Source organism: Phalacrocorax aristotelis, chromosome 1 (genome assembly GCF_949628215.1).
Source record: "Phalacrocorax aristotelis chromosome 1, bGulAri2.1, whole genome shotgun sequence".
NCBI classification, from domain to species: Eukaryota; Metazoa; Chordata; class Aves; order Suliformes; family Phalacrocoracidae; genus Phalacrocorax; species Phalacrocorax aristotelis.
Window position 1 is genome coordinate 122,266,348 of NC_134276.1, and position 24,520 is coordinate 122,290,867.

Genomic DNA, 24,520 nt, shown 5'->3' on the forward strand with positions numbered 1-24,520 from the left:
ACAAACTTGCCATTCACAGTCTTTAAGATTGGGAAAGCTTAAAAAAAAAGCTTAGAAACAGAAGAAGTATACCATTTCAATAAGAGGCCATTGGTTTTAACTGTTACCAGAAGGAAGATGTGCTGAGAGTATCATAGCAGAGTTTCTATATAAATTATTGACCTGTTTATTCCCCACTTCAAAAAACAGTAGTCATGAAACGCTAAAATAAATGAAAGCAACTAATGACCTTTTAACAGGAATTTGTAATGGCAATGCCCTAACCTAAGTAACAGACTAATCCAGTCCTCTCTCTCAGCTCTTTGTGCGTCCCCAGCCAAACCAAACAGTCGAAACCACAAATCCTAAAACCAGGATTGAAACAGTGTCAATGGTGATCGGGAAGTCCCTTTACCACCAGGGACTGGTATTTCTCAGCTGCAGCACAGACTCTTAGAAACCTCCAATTTGATGGCTAGTCTGGGGAAATCTTGACTTGTGGCACCCAAGCCATGATAATTTATGTCTTTATAAGCTACAGTGTAATTATAACTGTAGTACTGTTCTGCCTTCCAGATTTTGGCAATCAACATCATTACTTCTCCACCCCACTGCACCTGTGGTATTTAGTCACTAGTATTTTATACATTACCTCTGCCAGCTGAAATAATGCTGATGTTCCACACTGTTTTGTTAAATCAGAAGGACCTGAATGGGATGTACTTGAAGAAATCTAAAGAAAAAACAGAGAGGGGGTGGGGGGAAAGAAAAACTTTATTTTACCAGCACAATTCTTTTATGCTCACCACACAGCTTTTGAATGGATTATTTCTTCCCTCTTCCCAAAATTCATTCATAAGTTTATATATTGAAAAAGAAGTGCAGACCTGTGTATGCTGTTATATATAAAACCCTGCTCCACCATTGCTCCGGTGGATAATACCACCGGACACTAAAAGCCATTTCCAGATTTGGGAACGATGATCTTGTTGGGATGCCCTTTGAAGAGTAGGATGAACTGAAGTACATGCTTTCTCACACAAACATACTCCAGCAGCTAAGCACCAATCTACATCAGCATGCAACCCAGCTCGTGGTGTTTTTGAAGGCTTAGTTGGACATGTGATTTCAAAATAATTTAATTGTCATAGCTCAAGAAGGTTACTCCTGGCAGGCTATGGCACTGCCTGCTGGTGTTTATAACTCATATAAAAGAGATGCTATGAAACCAAAGTGAAGTAGGAGCCCTCAAGCCTTTGGTAACCTTTACCACTCCTCAGAGTACAGGAGGCTATCTGGCAAGCAGGTAGCTGATTATTCTCCAGAATCTTTTTCCTGTATCAGGTCATGATCCTCTTCAACACTCTAAAGTGTTTTGTATCAGTTTTGAACTTTTTCTTAACAAAAGGATCAGTCTCAGGAATGGCTGTTAGTATGAAGAAGAAAATATTCTATTTTTAAGGACATATCCCATAATCTCTGGCCAGGCTTGCAGGTTTCTTACACTTGCTTCCTAAGAAAGAGGGAGAGTTCTAGGGACTGGGGAACTAAAGTGTTTACAACACTTTAGCTCTCCCTGTCCCCCCAAACTCAGTTCTCATTGCTCCCAACAAACATGGGCCCAAAAAGTTGATTTTGAAGAAATCAACCCATCACTGCTGTAAAGGAAATAAACCAAAAAGGTTAACAACGCTGTATGTCTCCTGGAAGCTGCAGTTCTTCAAAGCATCTCCCAAGCTCTGACCACTGCAGTTCAAGTCTCCGAACACCCCTTACATCTGAGTGTTGTTAATGCTGTTAGCACTCTGTGGCAGAAGTGGCCTCCTTGCCTTATGGAGGTGGTGTGCACCCGCACCACTGCCTCCCTTCACTCTCATGCCTCTGCACTGAAGGCAAAAGACAAAGCATGCATTTAGGCACAGCAAGAGGCTCAGCAAAGGTGATCAACAACAGTCTCCCAGGCTTCAGACTGCAGAGCGGCTGCTCCAACCACTTTTAGAAACGTAGAAATTCTCAGAATTTTTTAGAAAATAATTTCATCCACTTCTGCATTTTATCACCACCTCTAAAATACTGTGAAGTATCAAAAAAGAGGGCATAGGGAAGGATGGAGGAAAACAAATATAAAATTGCTTAATCTACACAGTAGAGAGATGAAGGAGTGGCAGAGCAGTGTTGTGTGCTACAGCAGTCAGGCTCCCACGACCCAGACCCCTGCCATGCCAGCAGTGTGGAGACAGCAGTCCAGTCCCCTCAAGTGCACAGCATCTGCGAATTGGAGTTACAGCAGCATGGCACCGATGTCTGCCAAATGAACTTGCAAACTGAAGACACCCTCGAGGTGACGATGAACACAGTTTATTTGGGATGACCCAAACCAGGTCCTGAACTGCTGTCTGAAAATTTAAGCTACCTCTCTCCTATTTTATTTACCTAATTACAATCCAACATTACAGAGATCTCCAAAACTGGAAAAAACCCCATCAACAGCACTAATATCCTACAAGAGTTAGAGACAAGGAGGATGTGCTTAGCACATCTGCCATGTTTTTCTCAGGTTGAATCAGAGCCTTTAACACATTCATTTTGTATATTAAATTAGGCTTGCAGGAATCCATCTGAGCAGTCACTGTGAGAGAGATCACAGAAACCTGTCCAACAAGCAAAAGTGACGCTGCCAGGCTTAGCTTCACTCTTTCCACCAACTACAGTACAAACTCTGCACTCCTGTGGACAAGTGCCTGTCCTTCCCCCAAATTAGGGTTTCATAAGCTTCACAGTCACATCAGAACTTCTTATACTGACTTCCAAAAGCCAGGCTGCACTCAGCAAGAGCTTTACTCCAGAACACCACTACTCAAAGCCTGCTGCTGTCCTGTAAGAGGACACCTCAAAAACTTCTGGTGTCTGTCATTCAATATTACCAGCCCTTCTACTGTCCCAGGGCTGCACGAGTCAAACACTCTTACGGATCACTGATCACAGTTACATGTAATCACCCCTGCACTGGTACTGCTGACAACATAGCACACACCCACAAGCTCTGCTTACTGCCAGGACTGCCTGTAGGGTAAGGCAGGTTTTATTCCACTTATGTAAGTTCCTATGAAGTCAGATAGTAGCATTACTATCCATGGAACAAGTCATGAAATATTTTTATTTCAAGCGCTTCCACATTCTCCCTGAGAGGAATTAACTTCACCGGCAAGAATATATGGCTGGATGCCATGAGATGGGGTCCAGAGAAACGTTTGCCTCACAGGAATAGGAAGTGACTTTGGACGGAGAAAGCAAAAACAACAATAAAAAAATATAAAACAAAAAAAAAATCTGCAAAAAAAAAAGTACAAGTAAGGTACTAGCATTCTCGCTTATTTACCTGGAATGCAGCATGTATCTTCATCTTTCAAGCATCAAGAAGAACATCTGCACACCAAGCCTCAAAGGTTTTTGAGTGATTCATACATATCAAAGGGGAGACCTCTACATGGTTATATTTAAGACTTACAGAGAATTTCTAGGACTTTTGGGAAAGCTGCTGCCAGCTGCCAATTTCAGAAATTAGTACACTGTTTCAACCTCCAACTCTTCAGACAGATTCCTCATGATCTCAAAGTCTACTTTTCTCTTCTTATTCTTGGTCCCCATTCAGCAGTACACCTTCTAGTCCTCATACCAAAGCTTTACTTTTTGAATCCTGGTATTCAGCTCCTCATTAAGAAGAATGCTGTCGTCTCTGGTCTTTGCTATTGTCATTAGCACTGTTTTTATTACAGTTATAAGGCTGTTTTTTCTAAAAATCAGCCTAAATTTTTCTGTGCTGTCTCCAAGAAACCATGCACATTGAAAAGTGTATGAAGAAAAGCTAGGTCCCTGCGGCCATTGCCTCTGCCTAATTCTCTTGCTATTCCATTATTTATTAATTTATGCTTCTGGAAATACTAAATTTGATACTACAGCAAACCTTACACAATTCATACTTTTTTGGGGAAAAGACACACATCTTCCCACTGTGACGCTAATGGGTATAACTTTACCTCTGCCAACTGGAAGAGTGCTGACTTCCCACAGTGCTCTACTGGCTCAGGACTTGACAACTGGGAAGTATTTGATGAGATCTAGGTTTTAAATGAACAGAGGAGAAAATATTTCAGTGGCACACAGGAAAGACAGAAAAGAAGGGAGAAAAAGAATGAAAAAATTAAGGGGTTAGTTAAATCAGTTACTTTTAGATCTTTCTGGCAGAAGGCCCTACTTCAGGTAAGCAATCCCATCCAACAACACTTAACAGGCATTTAGAAGTCAGCAGGATACAAGCAAATATGAAATTTCTTCCTTAGATTATCTGTCATGACATGTGTTTTATGTGAGTAAGTGAACAAGACATACCTGTTGCTTAAAAACATGAACTGTGATGGTCAAGGTTAAATAAGATTCTCCCAGAAAGCCTGGGCAGTATTTCCCATTTGATTAGATATAGAAGAGGACTATCTGTCCTCACAGGCACTGCTTGTTTCACTTTCTTTAGTTAGAAAAAAAGAAATAAGACCTTACATCTGGACATCAAATCTAGCCTTCTACGTAGATGTTGGTGTGCCAACACCAGCACTGAGTAAATGACTACCACCACACTTCAGGGAACTGCTTCTGCAGCCAAATTTTTTCTGACTTGCTTCCAAGTACAGCATTATGAGTTCACCAACGCAAGATCATTATTTCTCATATTTGATCTTTTTTTAGCATGGCATTACATGGTAGTATTTGACCTGGAAGCCCTAAGATTAGGGGCAAGACCACCAGTGTTTCCATGGCACCTGCCTCATCACAAAAATGATGCTTAGGCTTATTCTTTACATTTAATATGTCTTTCTTTTGAACTAGGTTATTTGAAGAGTTTACTTTTCAATTGTCAGGGAGATTTATTACAAACTTCCCCCCCCCCCAATAATCCAGAACATCCATTTTACTGCAAACTATTTAAAATATGGTGAATAATACTTTAATGTGCATTAACAATAATTTTTAATATTAAACTAAAATAATCCAAAATCCTAGTTTTGTTTTGAGACAGTTCAGTGAACCTGCTCAGGACCCCACTTGAGTACGTGATCTTGTACATTGCACTTTGCAGGAAGAGGGCCTCAACTTTTTCTCTCTCTACCATAACAAATTCTCAGCTCTTAAAGATTTTTTTCAGTGCAAGATGAATGGCAGAAAAGGGACAGAAAAACACCCACACACTGAAGTATAACTTGAGAACTTGCAGGCATATCTTGCCTCCTGATGCACAACGTGAGGAAAGAGTAAAGAATTTCATTTTGACAACAGAAAGGGCGATCCTAAAAAAATGCAGCTGAGAACCTTGTAGTGCTAATAGAAAGAGAGGAATCCAACATTTCACTTCAGCAAAAAAATTCTCTTCATAGTCACGAAAACAAACCGCAAGAGACAAACTTAGAACTCATTCTGCCGAAGTTGCTGACCAAATATCAGAAGTAAGAGGATGGCTGATCAATCAGCTCTCAGTGAGATTACAGATCTCATTCCCCGTCTTAACACCGCCTTCCAGTTTTATTTAGAATAATCAGAACCTGCAGTACTACAACCACAGATAGCCTCTTCTTATGTAGAGGTTTAAATTGGGGATCATTAGGATCAAGTTATTGTCTTTTATTACAATGCAGGTCAGCATTTTAGCTACTGTATTACATTCTAGTGTGCGTAAGAAGCATGTGCCATGGTACCACTTTTTCATTTCTCTCCTAGGATAGGCACTTCAGTTTAACACAGTTGTTTAATAATTCCAGTATATAGGCAAACAGCAAATATATTAATCTATTTTATGCCACAGCTTTACATGGGAAGATGACAGCTTTACCTAAGACAAGGCTGGAAGAGAAGATACTGACTAGCTCTCACATTCCCAATTCCAAGTCATTTTGACTAAAAGTTTTGGACTCAAACCTTCTGTTCAGAACAGAAATAAACAGAAAGGGTTGCCCGCAAGCCCGCTTAAAGTGAGTATGTGAGAATGCAGCAGGGACAAAATCGTCCTCAAGTATGCCTTTTTCTTAAATTATAGAAACCTGCTGGACTAGCAAAGAAACTTCCACCTTGTTGCATGCTGCATGTGATTGTTTTTTTGATTAACACACCTAGAGAAAAACCTCAGAGAAGCAGCTGAAAGTGAAGAGTTTGTGGTTTTTGGCTTAATTTTGTTTTTAAGATGGGTAAACTGTTGCTTTCACTCTTAGGAAGCATTTTCTTTGTTTAATAATGGATGAGAGTTTAACTAAGTAAATCTAAGAGGTACTTGTGTTTCTTCTCTATGAAGCAGTCATCACCATCTGTTCCCGTTTGCCAAACACACATCCAGTAAGACCAAGAGAGCAAGGGGTCCCATCTGCTCTGCTTACCTCACATGGCAAGGAGGATGACAGCAATCAGCCCATCTGAACAGACAGCTTGCAAACAGCCACCGCACTAAGGAACACAGCCCACTGCTCAGAAATCGCTGGCCTATATAATGGCTTTCCATAAAGGTACAAATGAGAAGGACAAAAGTAGAGCCAAGTATTTCCAAGACCATAGCGGAACGAGAAAGCCAAGAGCGTAACTTGGCAACACTCCGAATTTCAGAAAGCTCTTCTGAGGAGGTCACATCATCTTCGAAAACTTCCAAGGTGCTTGGCTGTGTACCCGCAGGACCCAATGAGGTCTTACTCCTGGGATTTTCATTATCTGCTGCGGCAAGTCACTGGGCAGGCCTCATTAGCCACAGCCTCAACAGCTTTAATTGAAGACTATAGCACTTGGGACAGACAAACAGATGAAAGGCTAACGGAGGCTGTAAAGAAGAAAGAATCCCATGCTACGTTTACATATAATGAGCTGTTTCTGAGTGACAGGGGACTTGTACTCCTGGGGTAAAGGTGTCTGTTTTAAATGACATTTCTACTCAAAGGGATCGCTGTCTTCACAAAGAGGCACTCTTACTCACGCTGCTGCAAAGGCGGCAAAGAGAAAGGGAACATATGAAGAACACCCAGCCAGAACCAAAACTGAGCTGGGATGTCTGCCAAAAGTCTCCAGGCACATCAGACCACAGCACACTTCACATTTCTTCACAGGTCTGCTTGGCTACTGGCTAAATAACTACTTTCTCTCCCTCTCTCTTTTCTTTTGCAGCACCGTACATTGCTGACAGCAGCCTACTGCAAATTGCTTACCATAATTTAGCTTACTAAATGCAGTAATGCGTTTATATAGACAGGACCCGGTACGAAGTGGCACAGTAAGGAACGGGATTTTTGCCAAACTTGACAAAGACACCCTCTGTGAATGAAAGCCCTTATATTTGAAAGAGCACAGCAGCTTTAATAGCGGAGGGAGAAAGCTTAAGGAGGTTCTGTGGCATGTGCAATACTTTCCCCTGGAATAACCTAAATGAAATCAGGCTGTAATCTTAAAAAAATGCCATTTCTCTATTGCTATAGATAAAACATGATGTTAGTCACTGCCGTTAAGGTTTCACAACAACAGTCTAACACAGGAGGAATAACCATGGCCAACAAGGTTTTTTGTTTTGGTTTGGTTTTCTTTTTCCTTTCCAGATTTCTGTCCCTTATTTCCAGACACAGAAAAAAGAACTGAAAAATACAACCTCCACACTGCACACACATTTTCATATTTTTACAGGAAAAAGAGATTAAGCCTGACTTTAAAACTGTCCCCTCCAGTTTCTAATTAACTTTCAAAGGCACCTCTCTACCTAACATTTGATGATTCATACGTGCACTCCAATGCGCCAGATGAGCTGGCTCAGCGTAGTGGTATGCAACTCAATACACTGGCACATCTGTATGACAATTTTCAGGTTTGTCATTCTGTTGTTTGTTCAATTAGGAGAGGAAATTATTTTAGGTTCTGTGAAATTTTGAAACTACGGCTAAGTCAGGTTTTATATGACAATTTGAAAATGCTGTAGTAAAGGCAATTCATACCCTGTTCAACCCAGCAGATAGCTGAGATTGCTGTTTAATTAAAACGTAAGATGGCTCAGATTTTTGAAACTACGTTAGCAGACACACTCGTGCAATATTTTGCAATAGAAGTCACAAGAAATGTTTTCCGACGTTTATCTTTTACTTAGTTTAAAAGACTGGCTTCAGCACATGGCTTCATCCTGCTCAATTCCACTGATTTTCTCAAACAAACTTTCCAAATAACCTTGAACTTTAAAAAAAGGTGGCACATATGAAAACATCTTCATGATTAGAGATGTTAACTCTATTGTATCTTTTATAGGAGTGTTTGCAGTCAGGTATTTTATGGCACCTGAATCAGTAAATTGTTTTTTCTTAATTGGGCCTCCTAAGAAATACATCAAGGCCCATCCTAGCCAAGCTAAAAACATGTAGTACACAATTAGCTTAACATTTAACAGAAAGAAGCATGTTGTATGTAGTCAAACCTCTGTAAGGACATGGAATAACAAAAAGGGTATCTTTTCATCCATTATGCTCCTCTATAATAGCAGCAGTGCCAATCCCAGTCTTTTCAGACATACCACGAACATACCTTTAGCATAACCGATTCTACAAGCAGTACCAGACTCCCCCAAATGGGCAAGAAGAGTATATGTGTGGAAAGTCAATTTACAGAGGCACATTAAACACATGAGAGAAGAAATCCTTAAAAGCAATCTTTAAGAACTCAAAATCTTCAATACTTGGAGGAAGGAGAATAGCTTACACACTTATGGATCATTTATAGGCTTTATAAGTTGTCGCCTAACGATGCTGTTACATATCTTGTAGCTGTTGTGATAAGCTGCTTTTGACCTGCAAGGCTATTTTTCAAAGGATTCCTGCTCCTAGGGAAGTTGCCATTTTGCACTGCTGCAGCCTTCTCCATCGGCAGTGCATAGTGTCACTTCAGAATGTTTTGGGTTTTTTTTTCCCCCTAATTATAAATTAAAAGGCCCTTTGGAAAATATGTCTGTAGTGGTCCTTTGGTATGGAAGGCCAGGTAACGTTCACAAGCCCAGTTTCTTCTGTGTATATTAAGGCTGGTAGAACTGGCCAACATCTCGTCCAATCACTGGTTATTCCCCCCATGATTTTTCTTAACACAATGCTGTCACAAAGATAAACATCTACTGATGGGAATCCCTTATAAGATAGGGTGCTTAGCCATTCAGTGACAACTCTTACTGGTGCCTTGCTTCCTCCCATCGTCCCCCATCATATATCAGCCATTATACCTCAGCAAACTGAAACAACGCAGACTCCTCTGTTTGTTTTACAGCTCCCGGGATGCCAGGCTGTGATGTGCTTGAAGAGATCTGTCAGGAAAACAATTATGTTTGTATTACCTAACTCTTCAGTTTCAATATCAAACTTCAATGTGCTACATTTCTGATCCATCATACAGAAAGACTCTTGGTACCTAAGAGCATGCAAACGAGTCCCAGGATGGGTGTACAAAGAACAGTATCTTTTCCATGGGATACATAAATGGGTGTGAAATGGTGATCTTGAATTATTTTTCACAAGGGAAAACTTTCCTAGGATCAATAGAACAGGCCAAGGCTTTTTTGAAGGGCTTTTATTTGCCCACTGGTATGTCAAAAGAGGGTTAGCAATAAAAAATTAACACTATATTGTATTTCACCGTTCAGTGAAAGACCTAAGACTGCAGAATGGTGATGCTGATAGATCACAAATCAGCAAGGAAGGCACATGTGGACAGGGACACAATGCATGCAGGTACTTTGAGATACCAGATCTATCCCAGACACTAAGGTAACTGTATTTGATACTGTTTAACCCTTGTCAATTATTTTTGTTGCAAACGACACCTCTGATTAATGTCAGACCTTGGTACAAGTACCAGTTATTTTGCCACTGACACACCTACCTGCCGTGCACTGGTTAGGCGCATCCTCACTACAGGCTGTTCAATATCTTTGAAAAGTAAGACTAGCTAACATGCATTTCTAATTACTGATCATTAGTGAGCTAATTCTAAACCGCATGCTTTAGCGGTGCAGATGAGCTTGTTTCCTGTACCCACTGAAGCTCTTTGAGGTGTACGGCGAAGCCAGGGGTCACAGGCCCTTAGCAAGAGCCAATCTTGCAGCCAACAAAACAAATTCTGCCTACTACCACATGGCTCTGGCACTTTCCTGCTTGGGCACTGTAAAATGAACTGAAACAATTAAGTGACCTGTTATTTGTCTTATCCTCTGAAAGGCTTAGCAGTGAAATTCAAGAAACATGTTGTCAAGAGGAACTATACAAAGTATGACATTGCTCAGCTGACAATATAAGTAAGCAAAAGCATCTTTGAAATACTGGAAGATGGATGATGAATTATTACCACGGAGGTATCATAAGTGACATTGGAATGAACCAATTTTAAGAAGCTTCTAAGTATTGCTTTTCATTGCTGGCACACCAGGCGTTTCCTCTTTCTAACAAGAGCAGTCAGCAGGTTGTTTAACCGCCTAATTACAGGTTACATACTTCACTGTGGCCATTACCTTTAATCAGAAATAAGGGATCAGTGCTTTATTTCTAATATGTTTTGAAAGCCTCAGATCTTAAGTTGGAACTCAAGGTCTTGTGGGTTGATGTTAAAACAAACAAAAATCAAACCAAAACAAATAATATTTTCTGTGTCCTAGGTTTGCAACGTATCTGCTCCGTAAGTGATGATGTTTGGGGAGGAGTATGAAGGTACACACAGCAATGAGTATTAAGGACATGGGAGTCAGATTCACTGCTGGTGTGAAAACCGGTAATAAAAAGAAGCCCCTGCTATGACAAAATTTCTTTCCATATGCACTTACTCAAACACCACCCAGCGTCCTGTACAATCAGTATTTATACAGCTAAATATTTGTATGTCACTTGATTATAATAATTTCAAAAGTTAGAAAGATCTAAACAAGCAAGTGAAGCTTGCAGATGAGGATTCTTTGCAACCTCATTCTTGTCATGTTAGTTTTGTCAATGAAATCCATTAAAACTTGGATGAAATAGTGTATATTAAAAAAAAAACCAACCACCCCAAAAACCAAAGAAAACCCAAAACCTAAACCAAAATATACCAGTTGTACTTCTAGCAATAATTGGAACTACGTAGACAGCAATGTTGTACATTGCAAAATTAAAGCACGGTTGCCTAGAGCTACTTGGTGGCTACAGAATAGCAGAAAATTTCAGAACTACGATTATTTTTTATAGAGTCAAAGACTAAAGCAGCCACAATATATAAAGGACATAAAGTAATATTCAAATACACGTGTTAAAACTTTAGTTAGTAAGACTCTAGTTTAAAACTATGTACAGGAATGACACATCTCTAAATTACTGCTTAAACCACATCTCCATTATCGCACTATGGTTTCCACCATGTTCCTAAACATACTCTCCTGTACTTCCACTGTGTGACCTATCTACCTGATAAATGGTCCTGTACCATAAAACCAAAAAAGAAGGAACAAATAAAAGCATTAATTTTAGTTAAAGATTTTTGATTTTTTTTCAGCTGAACATCGATGCTTCTTAAAGTGAAAACACTGGGGAAGACAACCCTTTTTAGAGAAACTCACCTCAGCAAACTGAAACAATGATGACTTCTGACAGGTTTCGGTAGAATTAGTTGCATCAGATTGGCAAGTAGTCGAGGAAACCTGAAACAAGGACCACGCAGAGTAAGACCTCAAAGGTGCTTCTTTCAAGCTAAGAACAACAGTGAACAAAACAAAATACCAGGCAGCAGTAACAAGAAGCAGTGTTTAAGAGAAGATGGGAAATCTAATGTTTCACAGTCTTGGACAGATTAAATCAAATTTATAGGTGAGAACATAGTTTAGCACCCATTTTAATGCATTTCAAAATCACCTAAGAATAAAGACCACAAAAATACCAGTTGTTTTTTTTTCATTAATAATTCCAAACTTTGCAAAAGAGTTCTATGCAACAGAATACTAAACTAATGATATTGGGCTATGCACACAACTACCTTGTATCGGTGACGCTACCAACACTGCTATACCTGTAATTTGTACTACCATTCTGAATACAAAATCTACTTAGAAGCTAAAAAAAAAAAAATAAATTTTGAAGACACTGAGGGTTGCTAAGTGACAGAAATACTTAGTAAAAAAATAATCCCCAATCCCCTGGCAGTATGAAAATAAGTAATTAAGGGTACCACAAGCCTAAAATTATGGAAATAGTGTACCTAAACATCCCGTTAGGGGTGCTTATGAAAAACAGTGCAAGAAAAAGTTGTAACTTCTGAAATCAAAATACAAAGAAATGACTGTTCAAAACCAACTAATTTATTCAAATTAACACAGAGCTTAGCCATACTATTCTTCCTAGCCAGAACTGTGTTCATCAGGCATCACTCTGTAAAGGAATTGTATCAAATATGGTACATTCATTAAATGTCACATTCGAGTGTAAAAGATTTACATGTGTAAGTCCTAGAAGGATAAGGTACTGTTAGTATAAAATAAAGTATATAACATTGCTTATAGATAACAGCAGAAAGGAAGGAGGCTTAGTGGTATTTTAGGAAAAGTAACAGGATGCTTTTTTTTTTCCTGTAACCATTTTAAATTTTTCATGAAATTTCAGTTTATTTAGAACATTTCAATGCAAATGTGTTTTTTCTCTTATTTATTACCAAAACAAGTATGTCAACAACATTTATTAGTGAACACACAGAGATTTAGCTAGCAACCGCATCTGTTGCTGGTAAGCACAGAACACCACAGGATAAGCAGGCCTACAGCACATGCAGTTTGTACTGCTGCTCCTGCTCCTGCTTGTCCGAGGTGCTTAAGCACTGCAATAGCACCAGTGGCATTTTGTTTCAGGAATCTGCTACCCACACTCCCCTGAAAACACTAAATCCAAGTGTAGCAACCCACAGGCCAAAGGGAACTATGTCACATGACAATTTGCTTACGTACAGTCAAACTTGTTTCTTCCCTGCCATAAAACCAAGCACTAACAGCGCCTTCTACGTTCTGTGCTTCCATTATATTTATTAAACACCAAGCAGGATGCTTTATCACCGTACTATGGGAGTACAGCAACCCAAACTGTTACAAAGAATGTATTTTTAATGCCTGTTTTTCCCTTTTTCAATGGTTTGTGTTACTGTTTTCACTGATGTAAGGTTTATTGCTACTTTTCTCATGTTTCTGTATGATCTGTTCTAAGATGTCTGTGCCTCAGCAGTGGTGTGGATTGTACCAGGGGTGCACACCAATCTCACTGCTGTTGAGTGACCCATCTCTGAAATTCTGAGTCTCTGCACTGGTGTGAAATATATAAGGATGCTGCTTGCATGCCTGAGCACGCATTTGATTATTTCAGGCCATTTCCCTGGTGGGATTCTCCCAGGAATAACTAAATTTGGGGTTTGGTTCCCCATATAACTTAAATTTTCTGCAGTTTGACCAGCTGCCTTATGTAGCTTAGTTTGTGGCGTCTATTGAAGCAGTTTGTTCACAAGCGGAGTCTATTCAACTCGCTGTACGAAAGGGCACCATTTTGCTTAGGAGAAGCGACGTGAACGACGAAGCTGTGTGAAGCCTCTCTACTCCGAGGCAGGCACTGCAGGGCCACGCATGCCTGAACTCTGCCCACCCACCGTAACAGGTACCATGGCTTTGCAGCTCCCTCTGCCTATCTAGGGACACACCCACATGAACGTGCCGGAGTTGGTGCGGCACAAACTAGCTCTGAGCTGGGAGCCATTGACCCGTGCCACCCCAAGAGCACTGTGCTGGAATGGAGAAGCCCTCCCGAGAGCGGCTATTATGGCTCAGCCCCTGCAACACAAATGCTGTAAAGCACTCGTTCCCCAGGCGGGCGCAGAGAGGGAGGATGAGCCTTCTTGTTGCCTCTGAGGCCACGTGCTGGGGGTCCAGCAGAGTTTGTTCACCTTGTGGTTCAGGAACCACAAGCTGTGGAAGGTGTGAAGCCTGGCTTCCTACAGCTTTGTGTGCAAAGGACAGATTGCTGATGCCCAGTAACTCAGAGGCGATTTGTGGTTAGAACAACCATACTTCTCCTATCAATTTCCATTATCTTGAAAAAGTTAATGCTGTTGCCTTTGCTTGACGGAAGCACTAACTTGAGCTTGTTTCTTCTACTCTGCTGCTCCCCACACACTCCTGACTTGTGGGAAACTTATTATCTCCAGGACTTCTAACCTCTGCCAGGCTGGACCTGATGAAAGCGTTAAAATAATTACTGGAGGGATGCACAGATAATGCCATTGCATACATCTCATTTTCTGTGATAATAAAATGTCCTCAACACCTCCTCACTTCTCCTCTTTCCTCCTCCCAGCTTACCCTCAGCTGCGCCAAGCGCACTTCTGATTTACACCCTGGACAATACCACCCTGCACACACCTGGCCTCGCGTGCAGGATAACCTTTCGTTCTCGAAGAGAAGGAAGTCGCAAGGGTAACACCTCAGTAGACTCCCTTTCCCTGCAATAACCATAACCTGCTCTAAAATGGATCATGCTGAACGAAGACGAAGGAGAGCCCCAGCTCACCTTCTGCACTGACTGATGCGAGGTTTTAATGCCACCCTGATGTGCCAGGCAGCAGCAAGAGGGGACACTGGTAGAAAAGCCAGGTTTTGGACTACACTACAAATTCTGCCATTTCTTGGCAGTAACCTACAGATAGGCCACTAGGTGCTGCTGTAAGACAAGCAAAAGGCCTGATGGGCAAGTAAGGGAGATATGCAAGGAGGGAGGTGACCGGGCAAGCACAAGGACTGCTCCTCATCCAGCTTCAGCCTTTCTGCTAATAAGCCTGCTGTGAGGACAAGAGCTGGAGCAGACCTGTCTGGCATTTCTCCTCAGGTGTTTGATAAAATATGCTCATATGCACACCACAGTTTTGTGTAACTGGTGAAAGGACCCAAAAGCCAGGTGGAAACTGACTGCGTATCCAAGTTGTTTGCTTACTGCTGGTAACGTCTGTAGCTTCTCTTGCCTATCTGCTTAGTAAACTCCAGTCGCTGCTGAGAAATCAATCGTGTACCGACACTGAATTCTGTTATCAGAAGAAAAAGCCTCTAGTCTTTTGAAAAAAGTTACAAAAATAGGAACATAACTGGTGACATACAGAGGTGGTGACTGAAGCTCAAGGCAATTTTGTAAATATCGCTGTTGTGCTTCTTCCCATCCTCCCAGTGCATGTTCACTTTATTACCTGACATCTGGGCTTCTGACAACTCAAAGGTTAAACACCTGACTTGAAAAGTCCCTATACATCCATTTAACATACAGTCAACAGAAAATCAGCAGGCATCGAATACATTTACATGAGATTAGCAGACCTGTATCATTTCCCTCATCTTCTCCCAAGGTCTGAGCAAACTATGCCAGTGCTGCCCTCCTTTCTATTAACAATTTTTAAGATTGTAATAGTATGTAAGACCTTAGGTGACTTACAAGGCCACCCAAATCTACATAATCATACAAATACACAAGCAGTCAAACTGCATATTGACAGATAATCTTACATCTGGCGGTCCCCTGGTTTAAGAACCATATATATGCTTGTGTATCTCACAGTACACATGCACATTTTAATGATAATGAAGAATACATTATATCACTTAGAGCATTATTTTAAAAAATGACACTGCATCTGTCCTTTTTTTAAATAGAAATGCCCTCGTTTTAGATATATAACATACATTTATACACTTACATGCATATAAAACCAATACCTGTATTTCCCACACTTAAGCAACTTCTGAATCTCTTCACTGACAATACCTCGGCAGTCACCTTAGTGCACCAAATTCTCCCCCACGTGCACACCAACTCTAACACAACACAACTAAGAGGAAAGCAGCTTACCAATTCTACAAGGAATTCTTGAGCTTCTTACTGAGCCTGTCATGCCACCTCCTAGCATGCTCTCCTAACCTCCCAAATGCTGGTTTGAGCAGGAAACTGTTTTCAAGCGTAAGCATGGAAATCAAACCATAGGTTGACCCACAGGCACGCAAAGATGAACATCTTATGTCTCCTCTGTCAACACACCCAAGGATGGGAAGCCAGAAGTGCTGTTCAGTTATCCAACTCTAAATAGTTTTAGGATCTTTACTGCATTTGTGGAAACACAAGCCTAAGAAATATTTGCTCCGTATCTAATCACCACGGTAACACTGAATCAAAATGAAACAAAGGAAAATGGCAGACACACCAGGACTGCCACGCAAAGAAGCTGAGGAAGTTTCCCAGTGCACAGAAACACAGCTGGAGACTTCATTCCTGCTGACACCCACTTAGGAGGACTGAACTTCATCCATCTGGGACCCTTTGAGAATACCAACCACCCAGATTGTTCTGGAGGATGTATTTTACACAGGGGAGCCTCTGACAGACTTGGAGATGTGCAGTTTTGTTCCCTGGGAAAGTGTTCTGACACTTACCTGCTTCTCAGATAGAGCAGGACAATTAAACTATGGTAATTCATTAGTAAGTATTGGCTAATTTCTGGCCCACCATGATTCTAATAGCAGCCAACAAATCCCTCAACTAGTTTTGTTCAGGGTGTATTTATGACAATTATTTTGCTCTGCATTTTGAGGGAAAGCAGACAGCTTGTCTCTTTGATGTGCAGGGCTGGGTTTCAAAGGAAGACTACAGGCCCAAAAGAGCACAACATAATATAGCTTATATACAAAGCAAGTATTACAACACAGGCGATATTGCACGCTTCCATCAGAAAAAACGGGGTTTATGTAGATGCATGGGAAATGTGTCTTGCTCAAAAAAAGAAAATCCTGATTAAAAACATTCACATACTAGAACAATCACACAACGTCCTTTTTGATTTGTCTCTAAATGCACATGTAGATTTTATTCTGTCACTGCTACCTGAAATCATACTACTTGAGTGCTTTTCATGTAAAACCAAGAAAGCTCAACTTACAAGGTCATAGCAAAGACCCTTCTTAATGGAACTGAGTATCTGTGACCACAATACCCCTTCCCTCCCATTTAAACATAACAGTGTAGTAAAAACAGTTTTTGAACTCCAAGCCGAGAGACTCAAAGTTTGGAAACTACAGGACATTCTCACTTTAGCACAAAATAATATATTTCTTTTCACTTCTCTGCTAACCTTACCCTAGTGTTTCTTATTTTTCATGCTGCAACACAGAAAGCCGGTACCCACATCTGCACAAAGACTTCCAATGCTCAAACTGGTGGCAAAGCATTGAGGAGCCATGGCTCCGTCTTGGCAGTACAGGAGCAATCCATCTCAAATGCACTACACATTTTGTGTTTGAGGGTATCACATATGGACAGTTAATTATTGCTTTTCCTCCCAGTAGCAACAGAAAAAGAAAAAAAGAAATCCTCCTCATTTCCACGGCTCTTCTTTCTAGGATAGAAATTTACGGCAGTAACTACCCAACATACAAGCCTCCTTTTGAACCATTTTCAAAGCTAGCCCAGAAAATAGATCATAAATAATAATCAGTCTAAAGAAAGACCAGAGGTCTCTGCACTACTGGAGGTATGCAGGAACACTTTTATTTACTAGACTCCTTCATAAAAGGAAAATGTTTGTGATGGCAACTGAACTACAAACTTTTTTTTAGACATAAAGACTTAGTTAATAGGACTACGCTGCAATGCTGTGATTACCCATTAGCACCTGCATGGTTTCAAACTGCATATATAATGACTGTATGGAACTTATTAGGTGTTCACTTTGCTATCAGTGCCAAGACCACAGTTGTGTGAGGCACTGCACAAGCATACGAAATCCTTGCCCAAAAGAGGTTGAAAACCACCTGTTTGTTAACACAGTCATTGTATTTCAACCCTTCCACCTGTGACAATATCCTTTCAGGGGTAGGCTTGCCTGGTCTGATCAAATATTCTATCAGCAGAGTTAATACTGAACTGATATAAAAACTGGTCCCAACCTCTACATTCACAATTGGGATACAAGACTCATACCTTGTATCAGGGCTCACAATTCAGTCCCACCTGAGGTTACCAAAGATGTATCTTAAATTTCATTTCCCACTGGTCAAATACTCCTCTTCAGAGCTCTCTCTAAACTGAGGGCCCGCAGTAAGGGAGAGAAGAGAGTTCCTTACCTCTTGTGCAGTCAGGGCATGTTCCCCTGCTAGAAGCAGCATACTCAAGCCTCCCATTTGTGTTGGATCTGTTAAAAGAGTAAAACCAAATCTTAAGTTTAGTCATTTGCTTGTTTAAAGAGCCCACCACTTGCAGCATTAAACCCCCAGAAGGCTACTTGTCACAGACACTCTAAGCAAGCTACCATAAAAGGCAGTTCAAGAGAATCACAAATAACCATTTCTGTACCCTCTGGGAGAGGCTTTCAAAGCTGTTTGAAGGATTTAATTGGATTTGTGTGCTTAACACCCCATTGCGTGGATTTACAATTTTACTGCCAAAGGTTTTATATACTACAGAGATGGATATCTTTAAAACAGCAACTGTAATGATCTCGTACACAAATATACACAAAGATGCTCTAATATCACACATGTTTATAAGTTAATAGATGCTCCTACCAAGGGAGCGGTTCCCTTCCTTAGCCACCGAACAAGTAAAAGGATGGAACAAAATAACATGATCAAGCTCTGAAGCAAAATTTCTATTTTCATTTAGCTGTAATTTAGAGCCGCATTTATTGGTGAAAAGTGCCAGCCTAACAGCTCTGAAGCATGAAGTGCTTGATCCTCTGTGCCAGAACAGAGCAGGCACTGGCCAGGCAAGCTGCCTGCCTACCTGTTGCCCTGCCAATACAACAAAAACTGAGGAAAGTAAAATGGAGATACAAATGTTCTTTCTCCAAGTATATGATACCGACAGCTTCTTGCCTCCAGCCTTCCCGCACCTCAGGAGCTTGGAAAATGACAAGAAGTAGTGAAAGCAATGAACACTGGCACTGCATTGCTCAGGGAGCAGCTTTTCCACTCAGAACAGTGGTTGCTCTTCATCATTATGAAGAGTAATTGTCTGATTTTGGGGGAGTGCCTTGGCAACAATGCAGGGGCCCGATTTAACAGAGTGTCACATAGAGAGAGGGAGGCAGCCTATGGCCCAAATGTCTCACACAACAGCCACAATGTGAGAGAAAGGGAGGCATTATCCTTGCTGTATTGTGGAGACACCAACTTCAGTTGTGATGAGACACGAAAGAGAAGTAACCTTCCCCAGGTTTCACTAAGTGTGCACTCATGTTTTCCAACTTCCTTTCATTAAACTATACAAAAACTGTCTCTACAACAATAAATTACATGTGCCCAGGACCATTCCCTGGAATAGAGGCCAACTGGCACAATTACCCTTGTCCCTTTGTTTGCATTTTATTATGCAAAATTTGGATGCAGAATAGTTGTATCCAAAATGCCCACTGGCAAATCCCCATGCCCATTCCCACTCATGAGCGGTGCCGAGGAATTTGTTGAGCTTTTCAGCTGACATGGGCAAAACCTGTACCTGTAAACCTCCAAACAATTTAGTGCTACAGATGACCAAGGTCCAGTTCAAGGGAATACTCACTGATGCTGTTTAATTCAATACCAGAGATGCTGCCAGAAGTTCTCCTTCAGACAGCATCTCGCACTGACATTCACAGGGTAAGTTTTTTCAATACTCTCTTAAAACAGCAGTAACTAGAAGCAGATTAAAGCAATGTGAATAAACCATGCTCCTCTGCTATCTCAAGGATAGAAGAGTACCTCATTATCTTATGAACACAGCCCAAATAGCATCTGGCTTCAAACGCAATGTTCAAATGGAATAAATTTTTTCCTTTACCATAATAAACAGGTAGAAGGTATGTGAGGTTTTTCTGTAGGTTTTTTGGTTTTATTTTGGTTGGTTTTTAAGAACTTTTATTTTTTAAATTAGAAAAGTTAAATAAATCATTAAAAATATAAATAAAATATATTTTTAAATAAAAATTTTTATTTTTAAATTAAGAAAGGGCACTGTCAGAAGCGTAGGATCTAGTAACAAGAAGTGGCTGAAGAAATGCAGAAGAAAATGGGAAGGGACAGCAAGTACCTATGCACAATTCATAAGTGAAGTGAACCTGTCAGCACAGCATTTTTTGCCATCAAAATAGTTGATCAGAAACAGTTCAATCCTTCAAAGAAGAGGACATCAGAGCAATTAAGAAGTGACAAGTGAACATGTATCTTGAAAGATAATGCCTGAACAGGCAATTAATTTGGAGGAAGGAGAGATGGGAAGAGATCTCCAGGCCAATCATAAACTTACTGAGCTCCGAATTAAACAGAAAGGGCTTGGCTGGTTGCTTTCTACTTTCTTTATTCCCATTGGAAGGCTGTTGCAGAACCCAAATCTTCTAAGCATTAAGCACTTTCTTCCAGTTTTCAGCTTTAATTTACTCCGGGGCAGGTGGTACACATCTTTTCTGGCGCCTGTATCTTTAAGATTAAATAACTTTTCTCCCTAAATGGCATTTCCCTCTGGTGTTTACAGGAGTCACCCTATTCTTCTTCTACTTGCTTTCCTAGCCTAAACAAATCAAGATCTCCTGATGTCATCAAGCATGCCCATCTCCCACCGACCCAGCGATCCCTGTAGCGCTCCTCTCCAATTATTCCAGGTGGAGTTCATCTTTCTTGCACGTGAATGACTAGCAGGGCAGATACGTCAGATGAGCTGTGCTATGTTCAGTGGCATTAACTCCTCACTACAGTTCCTGAAAACACTTTGCGTGACACACTGCAGTATAGCACTTTCTTATGCCCACATCACACTGATGGCTCCCAGCTGCTCTCTTCTTGTGCTTCACTTTAGTTACCTGTCCATCTCCTTCCCCCTCAGTTTTGGCCAACTGGAGAACACTCAGCTTATGGCTCTAAAATCCCCTCTTCTAAATGCCTTCTTAGTGGTCTCAGCCTTCTGTCCTTCAAATAAGTAGCTTACCATAACAGGACAAGAATAGGACTGGTTTTTTTTTTTCCCAAATAAGCAAATACTTGAACTGTTTATTTAAATATAAAAATTAAGAGGAAGGAAAAAAATGATAGCTAATTGGAAAGTCAAAGTTTAATTTGGTGCTCAAACAACTTGAATACTTATGCTGCAGCTGTAGCAGAGGGCTGGCACTTAGATGTCTGATCATGATAAAACCAAAAATCCTTCCACTAAGGTTTCAAGTTACAAAATAACTTCATCTAAGGGAAGACAAAATGTACATATGCAAACACTGCCATATGTTTATAGTGCCTTCTCAGCAAAACAGCGCTCCTCTAATGGCACTAAGAACTTACTGGTATGAAAAGTTAAGAATTTAAAGTGCTATTTTAAAGCAATTTACAGTTAAAACAACAGTAGTGAGAAAATAGCACACACATCTGACCTGCAGAATGGTAGGTGATCCATGACTTTCTCAACAGCTTTTAATACTGATGACACTTAAAACCATCTCACTATTTGGGAATGACATACTTTGTTAATATTGGTCTGGTCAGAAACATTCAGCAGGCTGGCTTGTTCATCATTGCAATTTTTCAGTCAAGGAAAGAAAGAAGTGAGGAAGAACTAAGCAGAAAGAAGGCCAGCAGGTACCTGTTTCAACTAACTTTTAGCTGGGTGCAGAATTAAGATTCTTTCTAGTCAACAAAAATTGCATCTCTATCAGAGTATTGCCTACTCTAGGAAGTGTCTTTATTCCATCCTTTGCTTCACTAAAAGTTATTTGGCTCAGACAGTTTTCTTCTGATGCAGAAATGTGAAAGTATTGGGAATCTTGCACATCTTCATAGCAAAGCTGTTGCTCACATAGCTCTGTATTTGTGAGGGTAGATGCTGCAATGGTCATGTTCACCTGCAAACAGCAGTTGTCTTTTTCCCTATGCCCTACAATAGACGACAGGTGAGCAATGTCATGAGAAAAACATGCTCAATTACAACTTCTAGGCTGGATGAGTAAGGACACCACTAGTGGGTCTGCAGATTGCAAGCCCAATGGAGGTGCCATGCCTCAGGTTCTTGACACAATGATAGGTCAACACGAGAGGCTTAAAAGTGGGGTGGTTATTGTTGGAATGCCAAAAATAAAGGAGAGATACGGACCACATGGGACTTAAAAGAAGAAAGGAAGATCTTACTCTCTACATATTACATTTTCCAAAATTAAATGTAATATGTAAAAAGCTATCAAGGCAGGATTAACAACAACCAGCAAGTAGAACAGATTTCCTGGAATGAATCTGGAATCATATAATCCCTGTCCTAAGGAAGCTATCTGCCTTGAAGATGTAAGACAGTCAGTGGCATTTCAAAGGTAAAAGTGTTTCTGAGGTGGTTCACCTACATTTTAGTTCATCAGCTAGTATACAGCCTGGATTTTAGAAGAGGTTGTGATGGATAGAAGAGTCAGAGTTGAATTGAACTATCACATGAAGTCAAGAAGAGAAGAACACAACAAAACACATTTAGTACAAACTGGTATACAATTGACAAAACAGTAATCCATTTGGCATGGCAGACTTGTCATGATTTGGATGCTGCTAACATCTCTGTCAGAAGCTGTGATCATTTTATGAGCTGTTGTTATACTCAAGAAATAGCCAGCCTCCTTCATTGGCATGAGGACTGGAGTGAGACCCCTATGAATTACTATGCTCATTGACTCAGTCTGTAGTAACAGTAAAAAAACCCCACACTAAATCACATGTAGCACAAAAGGGCCTTCTTCAGAAATTAATGGCTCTGTAGATAAAAAAAAGGATTAGATTAGTTTCTAATTAATTCATAAGTCCTCTCTCCTCTGCTCTCACTGGTGTTGATTCAAAATCTCTCTGTACTTAGAAACTCTACGGGTGGATAGCCCAGCAGCAGCAGTGGGGGACGGCAGGCAGGTGGACCAAGGCCTAGTACTTGCTCTTTGTGTTAAGTCATTTAATCTTTAAAGAGCATAGAAGTTACTCCTCTGATAGGAAACGCAGAATGGGATGAAGAGGCTTGAGATTTTTAGAACTGGTCTCCCATACACCATGGAATATCTCGAGTGGAAAGGACCCATAAGGATCAGAGTCCAGCTCCCTGCTCCTCACAGGACTACCCAGCACTAAGTCACATGACTAAAAGCATCCTCCAGACGCTCCTTGAACTCTGACAGGCTTGGTGCTGTGGGGAGCCTGTTCCAGTGATCGACCACCATCTCAGTGAAGAACCTTTTCCTCATGTCCAGTCTGAGCTTCCCCTGATGCAGCTGCATCCCATTTCCTCACGTCCTACCGACGGTCACCAGAGGAGATCAGCACCACCCCTCCGCTGCCCTCCATGAGGAAGTTGCAGACTGCCATGAGGTCACCCCTCAGCCCTCTCTTCTCCAAGCTGAACAAGCCAAGTGACCCCAGCTGCTCCTCGGAAATCTTGCCCTCGAGACCTTTCACCATCTTGCTCGCCCTCCTCTGGACACACTCTAATAGTTTGATGTCCTTCTTATACTGAGGCGCTCAAAGCTGCACACAGCACTGGAGGTGAGGCCGCACCAGGGCAGAGCAGAGCAGGACAATCACCTCCCCTGACCGGCTGGCTACGCTGTGCTTGATGCACCCCAGGACATGGTTGGCCCTCTTGGCTGCTGGGGCACGCTGCTGACTCATATTCAACTTGCCATCAACCCAAACCCCCAGATCTCTTTCTGTGGGGCTGCTGTCCAGCCTCTTCACCCCTGCCTGTAAGCATAACCAGGATTACACCGTCCCAGGTGGAGATGTGTGTACTCATGTATGTGTGACATCAAAAACACCCGTACTGGCCAGCTGTCCATTCATTCGCGATCTGCTTAGCCACCAGTAACATTTATCACAATTATGTAGCATGAAAAACTTTATTTTGAACACATTTCACAATTCCTTCATACCTAGAAAGAATTTCATGACAGGAATTTTCATACCGCTGTACTGGTAAAAAAGTACACATACATTTTTATCCCTTTTTATCCTTTTACACTTGTTCCATAAAACCATTTTCCACTCTCCAGCTCACGCTCTCTCTAAGTAGAAAAGTCCTATCTGACCCACCCTCGTCATAAACTAGGTAGGATATGACAAAGCTTCAAATACATCAGTATTTGTAAAATTAGAAACTTTGAACAGAAAAAAAGAAAATAAGTGTCGTGGGGGAGAATTTATTTTCCACCTTAACTGTTAGGTTCTTGAGCTGCCAGTATTTAACATTAAGTTAAGTCAATCTCTGTATTTCAAGGTCGTGATTGCAACAGTTCTGCTATTTGTGGATATCAGTGAGAGATTACCTGCCGTTCACCAGTTCAGGTGCTTCACCTACACTTATTCACAAATTTGTTTTTTTGTTTTAGAAGGTTAGAATCCACCCCTCCACGGTCTAATGGACAAAAGAGCGTATTTTAAGTGAAATTTAATTACTCTTCTCTTGATTTAAATACATAAAGCGAGCTCCAGCAGTACGTTCATCCA

At 40.9% G+C, this 24,520-nt stretch overlaps 1 protein-coding gene across 39 annotated transcripts in view; it reads right to left on the reverse strand.

The window, feature by feature from the left end:
• BBX (BBX high mobility group box domain containing) overlaps window positions 1-24,520 on the reverse strand; it is a 148,929-nt gene that overhangs the window by 29,025 nt on the left and 95,384 nt on the right. For 20 of the 39 annotated variants that reach the window (XM_075104334.1, XM_075104326.1, XM_075104370.1 and 17 more), the window contains 4 exons: window positions 18,164-18,231; window positions 11,600-11,680; window positions 9,245-9,325; window positions 632-712 (listed from right to left, as the gene is read on the reverse strand). In XM_075104334.1, the coding sequence (XP_074960435.1) occupies window positions 632-712; window positions 9,245-9,325; window positions 11,600-11,680; window positions 18,164-18,231 (311 nt within the window). Of the gene's footprint in view, window positions 1-631; window positions 713-4,016; window positions 4,098-9,244; window positions 9,326-11,599; window positions 11,681-18,163; window positions 18,232-24,520 lie in introns of all 39 variants that reach the window. The other 19 variants (XM_075104202.1, XM_075104179.1, XM_075104227.1 and 16 more) reach the window with 2 other exon arrangements.